The following is a 17563-nucleotide window of genomic DNA, read 5'->3' as shown; positions in this document are numbered from 1 at the left end:
AAAGATATTTCACAAAAAGAAAGCTATAGACTAATATCCTTTATGAAGATAGATAAGAAAAATTATTATCGAAATATTAGCAAAAGGAGATGGGCATGGAATTTCTTTTTGGGCTGATGAAAATGTTCTTAAATTAATTTGGTAATCATTGTACAACTCTGGGAGTATACAAAAACCAGTGAATTGTACACTTTAAATAGGTGAATTTTATGGTATGCGAATTATATCTCAATAAAACTGTTAAAAATATTAACAAATAGGGTCAAGTAATATATAAAAAGTGTGGTATATCTTGACCAAGTGTAGTTAATCCAGGGAACGGAGATCAATTTAAAGTCAGTCAATGTTATTTGCTGTATAAATAGACCAAAAATAATAAATCATATAATCATCACACTTGATCCAGAAAAAGCATTTGATAAAATCCAACATCCATTCCTGATAAAAATTCTCAGCAAATAGTTGTAGAAGGGAACATCCTCAATCTGATGGTGGACATATGTGAAAAATCTACAGACGACATCATACTTAATCATGAAAGACTGCATGCTTCCCCTCTAAGATCAGGAACAAAATAAGTATGTTTGTTCACATCAACTTCTAATCAACATTATCATAGCCAGTACAATAAGGCAAGAAAAATAAATAACAGATTTAACAAATTGAAAAAGAAGAAATAAAGCTGTCTTTATTCTCAGACATGATATATGTATATAGATTTATCTACACACACACACACACACACACACACACATATATATATGTATACACACACACATATATATAAAATTCTAAGGAATCTCCAAAAGAACTCTTAAAACTAACCATCAAATTTAGCAAGGTCACAGGATACAAGATCAGGTTACAAAAATTGATTATATTTCTAGTAATGAACAATTAGCAATTGAACTTTTTAGAAATTATAATAGCATAAAAAATATGAAATGCTTATCAATAAATTTCACAAAATATGTGCAAGACCTGTGCACTAAGATCTGGAAAAAAAAAATGCCAAGAGAATTTAAAAACCCAATACATGGAGAGATATACCATGTTCATGGGTCAGAAGATATTTTTAAGATGTCAGTTCTTTCCAATAAATCTATAGATTCAGTGCAATCCTAACAACATCCTAAAGGCTTTTTTGTAGAAATTGATAAACTGACTCTAAGATATGTATGGAAATGTGATATACCTGGAATAGCCACACCAATTTCAAAAAAGAACAAAATAGGATGTACACCACCTTATTTCAAGACTTATGATGAAGTGATCGTAATCAAGACAGTGTGGTATTGGTATAAGCTTAGACATATAGATCAAAATCATAGAATAGAAAGTCAAAAAATAGACCTACACATACATGGCTTGTTGATTTTTGCCAAAAGTGCCAAATTAATACAATGGGTGATTGGATAGTTTTTCTACAAATGGTGCTGGGACAATTGGATATCCATATGTGGGAAAAACAAAATGAGCCTGCATCCCTACCCCACACCATATGCAACTATGAACTTGAAGTGGATCATAGATCTAAATGTAATAGCTAAAAATATTAAATATCTAGAAGAAAAAGCACAGGAAAAAAATCTTTGTGACCTTGGATTAGAGAAAAGTTTGTTAAGGCACAAAAAAACACAAACCATAAAAGAAAAACTTGGTAAATAAATTTAATCAAAATGAAAAACTTTTTTTTGAAAGGCACTATTAAGAATATGAAAGACAAGTTCAGACTTAAAGAAAATGTTTTCAAATTTAGTCTGATCATAGATTTCTATTCAGAACATATAAAGAACTCTTAAAATTCAGTAATAAAAAGACAAACCCATTTTTTAAAATAGGCAAAAGATTTGAATAGACACATTACTAAGAATATATGTGGCAAATAAGACATGGAAAGAAGTTCAGTATCATTAGTCATTAGAGAAATGCAAATTAAAGTCACAATTACATTGACTACAAATCCACTAGAATGACTAGAATTTAAAAGACTGAAAATGCCAAGTGTTAATGAGGATATGGAACAAATAGAACTTGTACTCATTGCTGGTGGGAATGCAAAATGATATAGTTACTTTGGAAAAGGGTTTGTCAGTTTCTTAAAAAGTTAAACACACAACTTACTATATGATTCAGCAAACTCACTCATAGATATTTACCCAAGAAGAATGAAAAACATGTCCACACAAAGACTTGTGCCCTGATATTTATAGTGGATTTAATCAAAATAGCCAAAAATTAGAAAAAATCCAAATGGATATTCAAATAACACTATATCCATACAATTAAATCCTACTGAGAAATAAAAAAGAACACACTACTAATACACGCAATAACATTGATCTTGAAAGGATTATGCTGAGTGAGAGAATCCATCCACAAAAAAGACTAGACTACATTATATAATTCCATTTGTATGAAACTCTAGAAAGACAAATCTAATCTATAGTGACAGAAAGCAGATTGGTCAGGGCTGAGACTTGAGGGAAGAAATTGACTTCAATGGGAACTTTTAGGGGTGATAGAATGCTCTATATGGCGATTGTGATGATAGTTGCATGACTGCATACATTTGTCCAAAAACTCATGGAATTCCACACCTAAAATTAAATTGTAGCTCAATAAAGCTGATTCAAAGTAATGATGAAGATGATGGTGATGAAGGCAGTGGTGGTATCATCTCCCAGGCCCAGAATAAACAGATACCCTCTGTACTTAATTTTTTCTCTGGAAAACAAGGAATCCACTGACCACAGTGCACCTTAGGTCAATGGGCTGATGTTTTTCCCACGGTGTTGAGGAGCTTGAGCCAAAGGACCTTAGCCAGATTTCTCAAAATAGACGTTCTCCTCAGGCTATATGGCTACATCTAAAGTAATACGGTCAACATTGTTGGCCAGGGGTTCCTGAGATGGTGGTGTCAGCACATTTTGTGTACATTTCAGACTCAGAACACCGTGAGTCACATGGTCAATGGTAGATCCATGACCCTGTGCCTATGGTTTAGTGTAAAGAGGATGGATTATAAAATCAAATACAGCTGAGTCTCACTCTAATATTTGCATGTTAGATAAATATCTAGGTCTCGATTTCCTCTCTATAAAATAGGGATTTCCCAGACAAATGTTATAGCATGTAATAGGTGGCATATGATATATGGAGAGGGTTCTCTGTTCAAATAAATTTTAGAAACACTGGAATAATTGAAGTTAAAAAGGGACCTTTATCTTAGAACTTCTTAGAGCCTTTCAGGGGAATTTCCAAGAAGGCAAAAGTGAGCAATATGTGTTAGTGCTATCTTGGTTCCACATCAAAGCCTTCTTGATTCATTGATGCAAAGGGAGGAGTTAACTAGAAATGCCATGTAACCATTAGGCAGGCAACTGGATCCCAGAACTTGAGTGCTACCAGGACTCTGTCTCTTCTGTGTTTTTCTCCGTATGTTACCTTAATCCTCTCAGACCAATTTTCTTCATACCACAAGAAACTCAAGTGCCAGAATCTTCTGCCCCATTGCTTTAGCCACTAGAGAAGTACTGAGACTTAATCACTCTAGTTCCAAGTTCAAAATCCTAAGGAAGGGTTCAGATTCACCTAGCCTGGATCAGGTGCCTTTCACTGAATTAGCCACCCATGATGCATTGCAATTGACTCAACTTGGGTTAAGATGCCCATGTGGGAGTGGCCTATAAAAAAAAATACCAGATCCATTTAAACCACATTATTAGAGTAAAGAGAAGGAACATTTTGCAATGAGGTAAGGTATTGTTGAGGGGAGAACAAAACACAGATAGCTCCTAAAGTCTACTCTTGGCTGCCCACACACATGCATGGTACACACACAGTCACTCACACATATTTTTTAGCATAATACAATATCACAATTGCTCCTGCCATCAACGGGTAAGTTTATAATTATTCAAGTGCAGTAAGTGTTAATTAAAGTGATTCAGCAAATCACTTGGTTATCTGACCATCGAGAGATCTTGATTCATTGGCCTTGGACAATAAGACCCTCTTTTAATGAAGCCAAATACCTGACCTTCTGTTTTCTAAGTGGCTTCAGATAGGCTAGCTTAGACTTTCTCTTGTGGCCCCTTATTAAAGGCCAAAAGAAGTAATTGGTACATTCTATGATCTTAAAATATTTCCCTAAATGCAGGATGGTGCCTCAGAGGAAAGTAGGGGTGAATAGATCAAGCTAATGAGGGAGGAGTATTGGGAGCTGGTTGGGAAAGAAGGCCAAGAATTCTGACATGATCTGAGATGTCCATGAGCAGTTGGTATGAGAAGAATCAGCTGGTAGAAAAGGCAAGTTAGACAATGACATTGGGTTTGGGTGGTCAGACACATAGGAGTCATCCTCCACACCCCAGCATTTAACCCCTCACCAGGTCCTGCTTTACCTCCTAAACGTCTCTTGGGTCAGAGCACTATTTTAAATATCCTGTATCACCAACCAAGTGTAAAACTACCATCATCTTTCTCCTTGAATCCAGATCTATTCTTATCTATCTTCATCTGTCTCCTCTAGTCCATCTCCACATTGCAGTGAGTGTTCTTTTCAAACTGAAAATAGGATCCTGTCTCTTCCTTGCATAAAAGCGTACAATGTTTTTCCACTTCTTCCAGGATAAAAACTAAATCCTGAGCACACCAACAAAGCCCTGCTCTAGGATGTGCCCCAGTCCACCTCTCTGCCTCATCTCAGGCCTGCTTTCTGCTTGCACTCAGCAGCCCAGCAGTACCTGCCTACTCTCATTCCTGGAGCATGCCTTATAGTCTTCCACCCTGGGGCCTTTGCGCATGCTCCTCCCTCTGCTGTACTACTCTCTTGCACATTTAATTATGCTCAGTCCTTCAGAGTAGAGGTTGAGCGCCACATCCTCCGAGGACAGACATCCTCTGGGTCAGAGTCCTTGGTCCATAATTGTTGTGGGACTGTGTGGCTCCTCTTCTGAGCATCTCACTCAATTTGTAGTTATGCCCTCACTGATGTCTAAATTCCCACTGGACTGCCAGTTCCATTTGTGCTCACTGCTAGCAGCATATGGAAGATACTCAGTAAACATTTGCTGAATGAATGGATCTAGGGAGCAGAGCTATCTCCTGGAAGAAGATACAAAATTAAGAGTAGAATGGTTGTGTTGTTTTATTTTGTTCTCAAAGGAAATAAAATACTTAGAAAAAGTGTAAAACTACTCTCAGATGATTTGGTTGTAGAGTGATATGAAGACCTTTCCACTGGATGGATTGAACTGAAAGGATAAATAGCTTTGGCTTCACCACATGTAGTTCTAGTTGGGACTAAAAGTTAGAATTTCAGGTTAAGAGGAATAAGTACAGAAAAGTGCCCTAAAGTTTTGGCAGTCAAGACACTGCTGCTTTCTCTGATAAATTGAATTTCTGTGGCCTGAGGAAGGCAGGACCCAGACTAAAGAGGGTCCAATATACACGGTCATTTCCTAAAGCTTGGAGAGTAAGAGGAGAGAGGTGGGGGCAACAGAAATACAACTCAGAAATAAACAAAGGGTACATTTATTTGAGTGAAAAATTTTTAAAGAGCCTTGAAAACCACAGGAGCTCCTCAAGATATTTATGTAATTGAATATAATTTATCAGGGATTGAGAGGAATAATAATCAAAACATTTTTCACTTAAGTGCATCTGGAGGCATATGAAATTAGACTCTTGGTGGCCTATGCTTGGCTGTCTCCTTGGTGTTTTGTCTTTAGGCTGCAGGCTGGAAATGTCTAGAGCAGACATGGAGCACAAAATATTAAATGAGATTTACTGTATTCAAAATGCCCAACAGTGTAGCATCTTCCTTGTTTGGCAGGGAAAGGGCTCAGCATTTGGAAACTCAGCAGTGCATTAAGTATTTTAATAATCATTGTTGACACACAAAGCATATGGCCTTTCAGAACTCACTGGGTCAAGTGTTGAGTTGTCTTTTAGGTTTCTAAAATTACCTTACAGAATTCAAACAAAATTAAATTAGGGCATATTTCAAAATATATTAACTCATGAGTTTTGTGTTATAAGCAAATGAAATAAGTTTTCTCCTAGGATGTAAGAGTATCTACGAGTAACTGATTATATTACTATAAAGGAAAAAGCAAAATTCACAGCCCTCAAAAAATTGATTTGTATTTCATTAGAAAATGTAGAAGCTCCATATAAGTATGCCAATCTTATGGATACTTATATTCATATTTCTTTGTACCTCCTAGTTATGCTGTAAGACCCGCCTCCTCTCAGAAGCCTTCCTTATCTGTTTCCTTATGGTTTAGATCAACAATCTCTGGCCACAATAATGCTGTGAAATAAGCAACCATAACACTCAACGACTTCGAACAATGAGCATTTCTTATTGCTCACAGGCTATGGGTCAGCAGGGCCATTCTGGTCTTTGTGGGCTCACGTATGTGTTTCTGGCCAAAGACTGATCTGTTGGGACCTCTGGTCTCTCCTCATGTCTCTCATGTGCACGTTTCTCATCCCCTCCAGCTGGCCAGCCTGGGCATATTCTCATGGCCATGTCAGAGAAGCCAGAGCAAAAGTGGAAACATGCTAGCATTTTTTTCAAGCTTCCAGTTTCAGTATGTTTGTTAATATTCCGTTGACCAAAGCAAGTCACATGGCCAAGCCAGAGGAGGAACAGGAGGACACTACAGAATTACAGGGCAGAGTGTGGGGATACAGGGAGGCCATAAGCTGGGGCTCAATGCCATCATCCTACAACCCACCCCCATCCTACCCCACTGCCAGCATTAATCCTTTTTTTGTCTATGCTATCTCTGTTCCTCATTCTTAATTCTATGGTTATATTTTCCCCGATGTATTATATTAATAATATAGTTGCTAACTTGTATGTTCTCTCTAAAAGGTTAAGGGGTCCTTATGCTTCTTCACATTCTTTCATACATATTTAGTGACCACCTGTTATGTGTCTTAACAGACACCCCGGTTCCTAGCACTGGTTCTGACCCATAATAGCTGCTCAGTAAACATTTGTTGAATCAATGTGCACGTGAAAGCTCGCAACCCGCATGTATTTCCTTCCCCTTCAGAGGAAAAGGCTGAGGACAGATATCTTTCAGGATCCCAGTTGAGGAGGCCTTCCTGGCCTAGGCAACTGGTGACCCACTGGGGGACCTGCAGTGAGATTTCAGCTACCAAATGTCTTCCTTCCAGACTCCCCCACATGCCCCTTTCAAAGCTCAGGTTTTCATTTTCTGTCTCCCTGGTCCTCTCAAAGGAAGGCAGAAAATCACAGACACTTAACTCATCCTAGACTGTTTTTTTAGTCAGAGCTCCCAAGTAGCTTAAACTACCGGCTGTTTGCTATACAGTGAAGAAGGTCCAGCTCGTGGTATGGTCAGTTTGAGAGGAACTGGATGGCTGCTACTCTTTAATCTTTCCAGCTCTGTAGACCAAGATTACAGAGGAATTCTTGGGAAATTTTTTAGGCAGCTATAAACACAAGATTCTATTCATACAGGGTATTAGTTCTATCAATGTGGTGTTAAATGTACTGCCTCATTATTTTCCAATTCCATAGGCTTCTACAGGGAAAACTTGTGTTTCTGGGTAGAATCGTAATTTTGAGCTTCTTGATTTTCCAGTGAGTAGTGTAAGTTGCTTGCGAGGCAGGCTAATTTAGAATGCCAGCCCTGCCCACAAGTTACTTGGCCCAGTGAATTCTCCCAACCCTCATCAGTAAGAGACAGTGATGACAGCAGCCAAAATAGAATAATGCTGGCACGTGATAAGTAAATTGTGTCAATTACTAGATTTGCTATTATAATATAATGCCCTATAATTTTATATGTTGGTATTATTAGTCATAAAAAATTAATGTAGTTCATATCAAATAATCTACATATTTATTTTTGTTAGAAAATAAAATCATTCTTAAGCCACTTTAAAGATTATACTTTAAATGCATTCAAGTACCTTACCTTTTGAAATGGCAGGAAAAATTCTTCATTCATTCAACAAATACATATTCAGTACCCGGTTGCCAAGTAATGTACTAGTGAACAAGGTAGACATTGTCCATGCCCTCCTGGTACCCTAGGATGAAGGAGCTATGGGTAATAAATCAGTGTTACTTCCAGCTCTCAATAACCTACCTAGTATCCACAACTTTGTCCATTATCTGAGATCAATTAATATTTGAGCTCACCAGGTTGAATACATTAAATATGTAGCTTCATATATGTCAATCATACTTCAATAAAGTGGTTTTTTTTAAAAAAAAATTGGCTGGTTTTCCCTGGCCAAAATATGATGTGGTGACACTTTAGATTGGAGAAAGGGGAAATTTTGACTTTACAATTTTTAATGCAGCTGTATCAAATTTTAAAATTTCCTATTTTATTATTAAATAATGCATAGAATAGACATTTCTGAATCTTTCCCTCACCTTCGCTCCATCCCTGGATTACTGCATGGTTCAGGATGGATGGAGGATTGCTAGTATACGTTACTCAGTGGTAAAAGGTTGAAAGTTTATCGGTGGGGATAGTTTTTTTAGGCGGTGTCAAAATCCCCTCATATGAGATCTTAGAATGGATCCTGAATCAGAAAAAGGACATTAGTGGGAAAACTGGTGGAAAGTACAGTCTATAGGTTAGTAAATAGCATTGTGTTAATGTAAGTTTCTTTGTTTTACAAACATACCTTGCTATGTAATATGTCAACATTAGGGGAAGCTGAGTGAAGAGTATACAGGAACTCAGCTTTCAAGGACTATAGGAAAACAGTGGAGCAAAGGTTATTCCTTTGCCACCCTGCATATCCCCAGACTTCTCCCAGCTACGCGCAGTTTGTGAATGCCTTAAGAAGAAAGGAATTATAACATTAGACTAAGAAAAGTGTAATTAAGATTGTAAGTCTGCTGTAAAATCACAATGTTTGGTATTCTTCGTTTAGGTCCTTTGGAAGTAGAGAATGGATGTTGTAGGATCTTCTCAGGTGCCTGAAATTGTCAAAAGTGTTTTCCTATATGAAAGAGAAAAGGCCCACTATTGATCTCTTCTCACCTGCAAATTTTAACTGCTTGAAGAGTCTGAGTGATTCAGAGACTGCCCTTTACTTTCACAGGTACAATCACAAGTACGCCTTGCAAAAAAAAACTTTGATAAATTGAAGATGGATGTGTGTCAAAAAGTGGATCTTCTTGGAGCAAGCAGATGCAATCTCTTATCTCACATGCTAGCAACATACCAGGTAACAAAGTGACGTTTGTACAATGAACCAAGAATGGCGTGAGATTTTTTTTGTTTTTGTTTTTGTTTTTCCAGGAAATTATGGAGGTACTGTCATAAAAATTGTGTTTGTGCTGAAAGTGTGGTTTGGGCACTATGAAGTTCTGAGTGCTTTTTTCGTAATTTACTTCCCACATCTCCGCCTTTTAGCGTCCTATGGTTTAATCAAACCAAATAGTAGCTATTTCCTGTACATACACTGTAATTCCCCACTTCCCTGCATTTACTTAGGGCATTCCTTTTACCTGGAGTGTCTTTCTCCTCCATCTGTGCTTTTACAAATTCCACTCTTTTTGATGTAGCAGACCAATTGTCATGTCCTTCAGCAAGCCTCCTCTGAACTCACTTAGCACTAGGCCCATATGTCTCATGGCACACTTCCCTCATCAGGTTGCCATTATTCAATGCATTGTCTTTTGTCTCCCTGATAGCCTCTGCGTTCCTTCAGGATAGCACAGTGTCCATCAACAGTGCTATTGAGCACCAACTAGGGGTGGGACGCAGAAAGCGAGGTGTTGTAGGGAATATTAAAATGAAGAAGACCAGGTTCCCTGTCCTCAAGAAGCTCAAAGATTCGGGAGGAAGTTGGAGATAGTAAAGTCCGACTGTATTTTCTATACCCCTAGGACAGAACAGGGTGTGCTAAGTGAAATTAGCTCTAGGAAAGCCAATGAGGGTTTGAAGATGGAAAAATTGAATCAATTGAGGGATCACAAAAATAGATTGTTAATGATTAGCTCTGGGTTGTGGAGGGTGGATCAGATGAGACAAAGAGACTGGAGAGGAGGAAGTCACAGGTAGTGGGAGAAGCATAAGGCTCGGGAGGCAGTGTTTGGGGAAACCAGAGGCATTTAGCTTAGCTGAAATACAGGGTGTGAATGGGAAATGTAGGAGATGATCGAATCATATTTTAGAGGATGTTGAAAGCTACAGATGGTCACACTTCCCAGGGGCTCGTGACCAGAACTGGATATTCAGAACATTAATAGCTTTCCTGTCTTTCTTTACAGACTACTCTGCTTCATTTTTGGGAGAAAACTTCTCACACAATGGCAGCCATCCATGAGAGCTTCAAAGGTTATCAGCCTTATGAATTCACTACATTAAAGGTATGAAAGCTAGAGAGACTGTTAGAAAATCTTACGAAAAGTAAAGTTTTGTTTATATTATCACAAGCAAAGTCCATGGCAGCAAGCATCATTATTCCAAGACTCAAAATGCCAAAGAGAGAACTATGCCCCCAGCAGGGTCTTTTTACTGTGTCGGCATTCAGTACAATGATAATCCACTGCAATCCAAAAGCACAAACTGAACCTTGGGATTCATGTGACTGGGAGATGAATTGTGGTGAACTTGGGCCTAATGATTGGTCCTGCTCCTTTGAAATACTCGTTTTAGATTGGGCGCGGTGGCTCATGCGTATAATCCTAGCACTCTGGGAGGCTGAGGCAGGAAGATTGCTTGAGGTCAGGAGTTCGAGACCAGTCTGAGTAAGAGTGACACCCCATCTCTGCTAAAAATAGAAAAATTAGCTGGGCATCCTGGCACATGCCTGTAGTCCCAGCTACTCAGGAAACTGAGGCAAGAGGATGGCAGGAAGCTGAGCCCGGGAGTTTGAGGTTACAGTAAGCTACAATGATGCCACTGTACTCTGCCAAGGGCAACAGAATGAGACTCTGTTTCAATGAATGAATGAATGAATAAATAAATAAATGTAGTCATTTGACATTGCTAAAGAAAAGATTGCACAGGTCCCATATACTCAGTTAATTTTAATTATTAAATTCAAATATACTACCTTACGGAGGTGTCTTCCCTTTCTGCGTTACTTCTGAAAAATATCATTTTATTTTGAGAGTTTTATCCAACATAGAATTAGATTTCTCCACAAGATGACAATAATATTTTCTAATTGAAAAAGCAACTTTAAACTCCATGATTTTTCAACTCAGAAGGAATAAAAGCACAGTGTCTGATTCTCAGTGTTGAAACTGAATATAGAATTATTTTTCTCTGTAATGGTTACGGGGGGTGAATGCATATTGAGATAAGGAAGTGATTTGGGTTCCAAAAGGATTTTAAGAATGGTGAGAGAACAGTGGGTGCTTTGTTGCCAGGTCATATCTTTAAAAAAAAAAGACCAGGTACAAACTAGCTGAAGCTCATCTTGAAATTGCCTTGCTTCTTATTTTTCAAGCAGTTTGTACGTGTCTCATCGCCTTGCTTGTCAAAACATTAAAAACCTTTTTTTATTTTTGCCTTAAAATGCTTTTTTGATTTTGAGCTGTTTCTAATGTTACTGCATCTACAAAAGGGCTAAGACAGAAATGCTTTAAGACCCTGACCCTTAAATCGAAGGTCCCAAGAGGAGCCCAGGAGAGCCCACTCACCTTGTGATACACCTGGCCTGACTCCAGACAGGACACCTGGCATGGAGTTCGTGCCTCATAATCCCCTCCCAGTTGGTCACTTGCCCACTCATTGGCGCTTACTGACATGCTGCGTGGTGGACGCATTCAGAATATGCACAGTTTTGCTCTGTCAACTATAAGCGTTTGAGGGGAGGGGTCTTTTATTTCTTATGTATTCTCCTTTGTCCAAACGTTTTGCACACAGTGGGCCCTGGGCCCTGTCACACTGGTAATACTGCCGTTGTTGGTAGAGGCTGCATTTCTTCTCTGTGATTTACTGCTGTTTTCAGCACCTTAGGACACAGCCATCCCAATCAAGCAGATTGTTTTCCATTATAACTCACCCTATTCACAATTCTTATGTAGGCCTGAGTAAAATGCCACGGATTACTCTTTGCTAAGACAGAGGCTTTTAGGTTTTAGAGCATGAGTGTGCCTCAGGTTTTGTTTTATATACAGTGTCAAAGATTATCTGTCTTTTTGCAAGACAACTGTACATAACATAAATCAGCCAGGTGGCAGATGAAATGATACCTACCCCCAATACAATTGAAAAGAGCTTCAGGTTTGAGTTAATTGCATATAAAGTACAATGTGAATTCATGAAATTGATGTTGTGCCACAGCATGGAAGAACCCATATGTGTATCCCTGGCCTCCTGTGCTGAGGAAAATATGGCTCCTTAATTTTTGCCATGATATTTATCCTGCAGAGAGGATCAAGCTGATTATGTTAGAGGATTTCTGGGCAGAGAATGTAGTGAAAGTTTGATGGCCGTGGTTCAGGATATAATACAACTCTCCATTGCCATTTATATACTCAGAGCCTTCCTTAAATCATGGTTTAAGTCATAGTTCCTGGTTTAACTGTAATATAATGTTAGGAGGGATACATCTGTTAAGGTATAATGATGTTGTAGTAATATTGAGAATAAGTGTCCAGAACCCAACCAAATAAACTGGATTTTTATTGCCTCTCAAGAATGCCATTCATCTAGGCTTTCAACAATGACATGTTGTTTTATTAGAATCTCAAGCTGATCGCTAATTATTTTCTTTATGTGGACTCAAATCTGACATAATAGAATCCTGTTATTACACAGCTTATTATTACATAGATATAAGCACATCGCATTATCATATTATATGCTATAAAACAGAAAACGGAAACCATTAATACCTTATGTATTATGGTCAAATATGAGGATATTATTGGACTTCTCAACCCTCTTGCACCAATTATTTTTTAAATACATGCACTGTATTTATTGGATTTTTATTTTACCAAGTCATCTCTTAATGTACATCATTTTCTTCTGAATGGCACTGTATGTCGATGATGGATATTTTGAAATTTAAATAAATATTTTCACAATTAATTTGTTGTCTGGGTTTACCTAAGCAAATAGCCCCTGAAATGCCTTTTGGGACTCTGACTGGAAAGAAAACATTGTCTTTGGAGAGGGTTGCCAAACTCTGTTAATGAAAAGCAAGCCATTTGTTTTCTTTGCTTCGGGGTGTATTCTGAGTGTGTTGGTAATTGTGCCGTTGCAGCTGTATTTCCTGACTGTTAGTTTTATGCTTGATGAAGGATGATAATGTGTTAAACACTTGGTGCATCCTGTTTAGAGGGAAGAGTCTTATGCTGTAGAATAACAGGGATATAACTCATACCCCCAGAAGTTCAAAGTTTTACTTTTAATGAACCTTTCTCTAAGAAATAAGTAACAGTTCTTTTACAAAATAATTTTATTATAAAAATGAATTGAATCTTCACCTCATACAACTTGAAAAATATCCAAGTGACTATTGTGACATTTTGTGAATATCTTATGTGACAACAGCTATTGCTTTTTAACCCAGAACTAATATGATTATGTTGATTCTACTTTTATTGACATATTCCTTCACTAGTTTACTTTTATTATAATAAATAGATTTTTGTAGCATTTTAACGTTATGGGAAATTTAGCCTTGAAATTTAATATTACAAAAAATTTTTAATCTAGTAATTGTAACAGCTCAAATTTAAAACAGAGAGACTATCTTCTAAGAGGTTTCCAATGAAAGAAGCAATTCTCGGATTTTGTATTTTCAAACAGCAAAGATTTATTACTAACCGTATATATTTTGCATGAATTATCATTAATGTGTTAATTTTATATTGATTCTAAATCATCTGGGTATATCTTTCATATGGTAGAAACTACCAAGTCATGGGGATAGGAATGGAATGTTACTAGCCAGATCTTAAAAACATGGTCATTTTTTTAGAAAAAGTAATTTAGACTAAGAGTTTAAAACATTTTTTTAAAAACTAAGTAAAATTCTGTCTTGTTAGGAAAGCAATACCCATCTTAAACTGCCAGCCCTCAGATGTGGTTGTGTTTGCTTCATCCTTCCAGGAGGTCATTTACTTACACATTTCTCCCCAGATCCAGAACAGGCATTAGCCAAAAAAATAAAATAAAAAGCCTCCTGGAGTCAAGTGGCTTTTCCCTGGAAAATCTGACATTCTGTTTGTATCAGTGATCCTTTCCCCTGTCCGGCGCACTGGCAGCGGATGGGTCGGTGTCTTTATAGAGAAGTGAGCATTGGGCCCTTTGCAGCAGCAGACACGGCACACTCATCCAGGGACAGGTCGAGGGGAAGGCATGTCCTCCTGCATTGGTATTTCTAAAGAGATCAGAGTGGCTGTATTTAATGAAAATGGCTGGTAGCAAAGTATATTCCTGTGACATGCCCCACTCCAGTGTTTCGGGAGGGAAAGCCAGGTTTTTAACTTTACTCGTTATGTTCTCTGGTTATGTGATAAAGCAAAGCATGTAAAAGAACAAGCTCTGGAGCCAGTTTTAAATTTAGCTCTGCTGCGTTCCAGCCGTGTGATGGTGGTAGTGAGAGCGGTGAGGGTGGTCGGGATGGTGGGGGCAGTGTTGGTGGTGACAGTGGAAGGGGGGCTGGTGGTGGAAGAGAGGTAATGGTGGTGGTTGTGATGGTGGTCTAGATGGTTCTGGCAGCGGTGAGGATAGCGGCTGTGGTGAAGATTCCAGCAGTACCATAGTGCCGGTGATGGATGGATTTAGCAAGAGTTCTGTAGTGGATCCAGAAGACAGACATTCAGAGCGTCACTACAGGAGGGTTTGTTGAGGTTGCTAGGTTCAGTAACCCAGCTCAAGTTACTTCCTCACTCCCCGCTTCTATCCTAGACTATTAGTTTGGCATGAGTTTCACCGGCAAGGCTATGAATGGTGGTGGGATCAGAGGTCTGGCCAGACCTCTCTCAAGGCTCACCCAGCCCCATCCCTCCCTGGCTTCCGCAGACCTTCTGGCAGCTACGTTCCCAAACCCGTCCTTCAGCCCTGCTGACCTTGGCCTGGGCTCACACAATTCCCACCAGGGTTAGAAAAGGGCTGGGCAGCCCCGCAAGCGAGAAAGGCAAGAGGGCTTCCTGTCCCTGCAACGGGCTAATTCTCAAACATGCAGTGTGTCTTTGTAACTGGTTCTTGATCTGTGCCAAGATTCTAACTCTAAGGAAACCTGAATTTGAAAACGTAATTGTGAGCATGTTCAAAAATAACCGTTGAAACAGATGTGCCAATGTTTCCTCCTTTCTCTCTTGGGGTGTAGGTCTGAGCACTGTCATATGGAACATCATTCTGGAGACTGAAATGCTTCTAGCTTTCAAAATTCAAAAAACATCCTTTTCTAAATTTTGTTTTTCTCAGATCTGTATGCCTAGCAGCCGCCTTCTACCCACCTCCACATTTCTCAGTTAATCACTTGAACATTTTCTGACAGGCCACATGGCTCTGTAGTTACTTGCTTTGAAAATAAAGCCATAATAGTTTTTATGAAAATTGAGTAAATATCCCTGCAATGCTATTTTAGTTACCAGTCCCAACAAGGCAATTACGCGTGGCGAGCGTCCAGATTATCCTTTTAGACTTTCAAGTTTTCTCTCAGTGTCATTACTTTACATGGCATTTCGCAAAGCTATTTTTTTCCCCAGCCGCTCCGGGCCGGATCATTGGAAACAGCACATTGGGATGCATCCAGGTCACTGAGAGCAGAGGGAGCAGAGGGACTGACCAAGGCCACCACTGAAATCTAAGGTGGACGAGCGGAGTGTGGCATGTCATTTGTTCATCCACGCCTGATGGTGACTGGCGTTGGTTCTCCCCGGTGGCTGGTGGCTCAGGTCCTCTCCACAACAGGGGGGTGCATCTCTGTCCCACACCTCCCTCATTCCCTAACTCCTCCTTGAGGGGAAAGGAAAAACCATTACCATTGTGTGGGCAGTTACTCTGTGCCAGACACTCTGCTGAGGGTGAGGTGAAATAATGTCTAGGAGAGTGTGTCATACAGTATATGTGACTCGAATGTGCCAAGCTTGGGTGTTACAGTTAATAATCCTGGTAGGCTCAGCACTGACATATAGAAAGTGAGTATATGTTAGTTAGCCCTCAGAATAACCTTAGGACATTGGGTATACTTGTTCCCATGTTTCAAATGAGGAAACTGAAACTCAGAAAAGTCTAGTAATTTGCCCGAGGCCACACACCCAGTGTGCAGTAGATTTGGGGACAGGTGTGCTCCTACTTTTTCTGCCCTGCCATGTGCTGCTCCCGGGCCCTTGGCTAGGAGGCAGGGTGCGGGCAGAAAGAAGGAGTGCCACCTTTTGAAAATACAGCTGTAAACTTTGAATTAAAAATAACATGTTTGCTTGTAGGCAAAAGGCATAATTTATATGTCCCTCAGATACCTGGAAACGAGCATGAGTCTTCTTTTAGAATTTGGCAGGAAGTCCTCTCGATCTCCTTGGCACTTCTTACTGAAGGGGGGGTTCAGTCCATGTTCTTGGCTTGGGTATTTAATACCCTTTCTTTACTAGTTGTAGAATTTTTAAGACCTGCATTCAAATACTGCTTCTACCCGTTGGTGGTTGAATGGCCTAAAGCAGGTCGCTTCCCTTCTCTGAGTCTCCATTTTCATATCAGGAATCAGGAACACAGTGTGTGTGTGGGTTTTGCGAGGGTCGAATGAGATGTATAAACCATGTAGTGTAGGACCTACCACAGGAGGAGCACTGAAGACATCTAATTCCCTTTAGATCTGTAGAAGTCACTGATAAGAAAAAAGCAAGTTTTGAGTGCTTACTCTGAGCTTGGTCCCGTGCAGAAGCATTCTCTCAGTTAATCCTACAGCTTAGCTCCATTGTTCTGGTGGGAAAACAGAGCCCCTCCAAGGAGTGGGGACAGTATCCACATCATAGCACTACTTGATCTATTTCCAAAGTCCCATTTCTTTCCAGGACAGTAGGGATGCCTTCCCACCATCAATTTTCTATCTTATTTTAAAGAATGATATTATGTATCTTGTTTATGATTGTGATTATTTTTCTCTAATTTTACTCTCTTACTTTTTTGTTCCACAGTACGATTCAAGATTATCTCTGGGCCTAGATTAATAGTGCTTCTTGTATAATGTCTTTCTAGATTTGTAAGTGCATGGTGGGGGCGAGAGCGGACATATGAATTGTGTGGCTTGTGCACATCATCATGGCCTCTGCTTCTTACTTCTCATGTGCTATTAATTATATAAACACAAACATACACACGCCCAACCGAGCTCAGCATTGTTTTAACCATGCCCCACTATTTTAAGCACTTTTATTTTCCTTTATAGACAATTATTTGGCACCTTCATATGCATACAGTGTAATTAATGGAAAGTAGCATAAGAAAATTAAATGTCATAATTAAAGATTAAGAAGATACTACTCAGCTGTCAAAGTTAAGCATTAAATTTAGGTTATTGACACTGGCTGCTGGCCTTGTGTCTATGAAATCTGGTTTGCTGAGTAGTTTTGCTTTCCTTC

The 17563-nt window shown here is 39.1% G+C and overlaps 1 protein-coding gene across 1 annotated transcript in view; it reads left to right on the top strand.

Annotated features, from left to right (window-relative positions):
* The window catches only part of ICA1 (islet cell autoantigen 1, 69kDa), a 139054-nt gene that overhangs the window by 89088 nt on the left and 32403 nt on the right, over window positions 1-17563 (top strand). The window contains exons 6-7 of the mRNA XM_012647479.1: window positions 9112-9237; window positions 10286-10384. Coding sequence (XP_012502933.1) covers window positions 9112-9237; window positions 10286-10384 — 225 coding nt within the window. The remainder of the gene's footprint in view (window positions 1-9111; window positions 9238-10285; window positions 10385-17563) is intronic.

Source organism: Propithecus coquereli, unplaced genomic scaffold (genome assembly GCF_000956105.1).
Source record: "Propithecus coquereli isolate 6110/MARCELLA unplaced genomic scaffold, Pcoq_1.0 Scaffold108, whole genome shotgun sequence".
Taxonomy (NCBI): domain Eukaryota; kingdom Metazoa; phylum Chordata; class Mammalia; order Primates; family Indriidae; genus Propithecus; species Propithecus coquereli.
The sequence above is the reverse complement of the archived record's forward strand: the minus strand, read 5'-3'. Positions and strand labels throughout refer to the sequence as shown.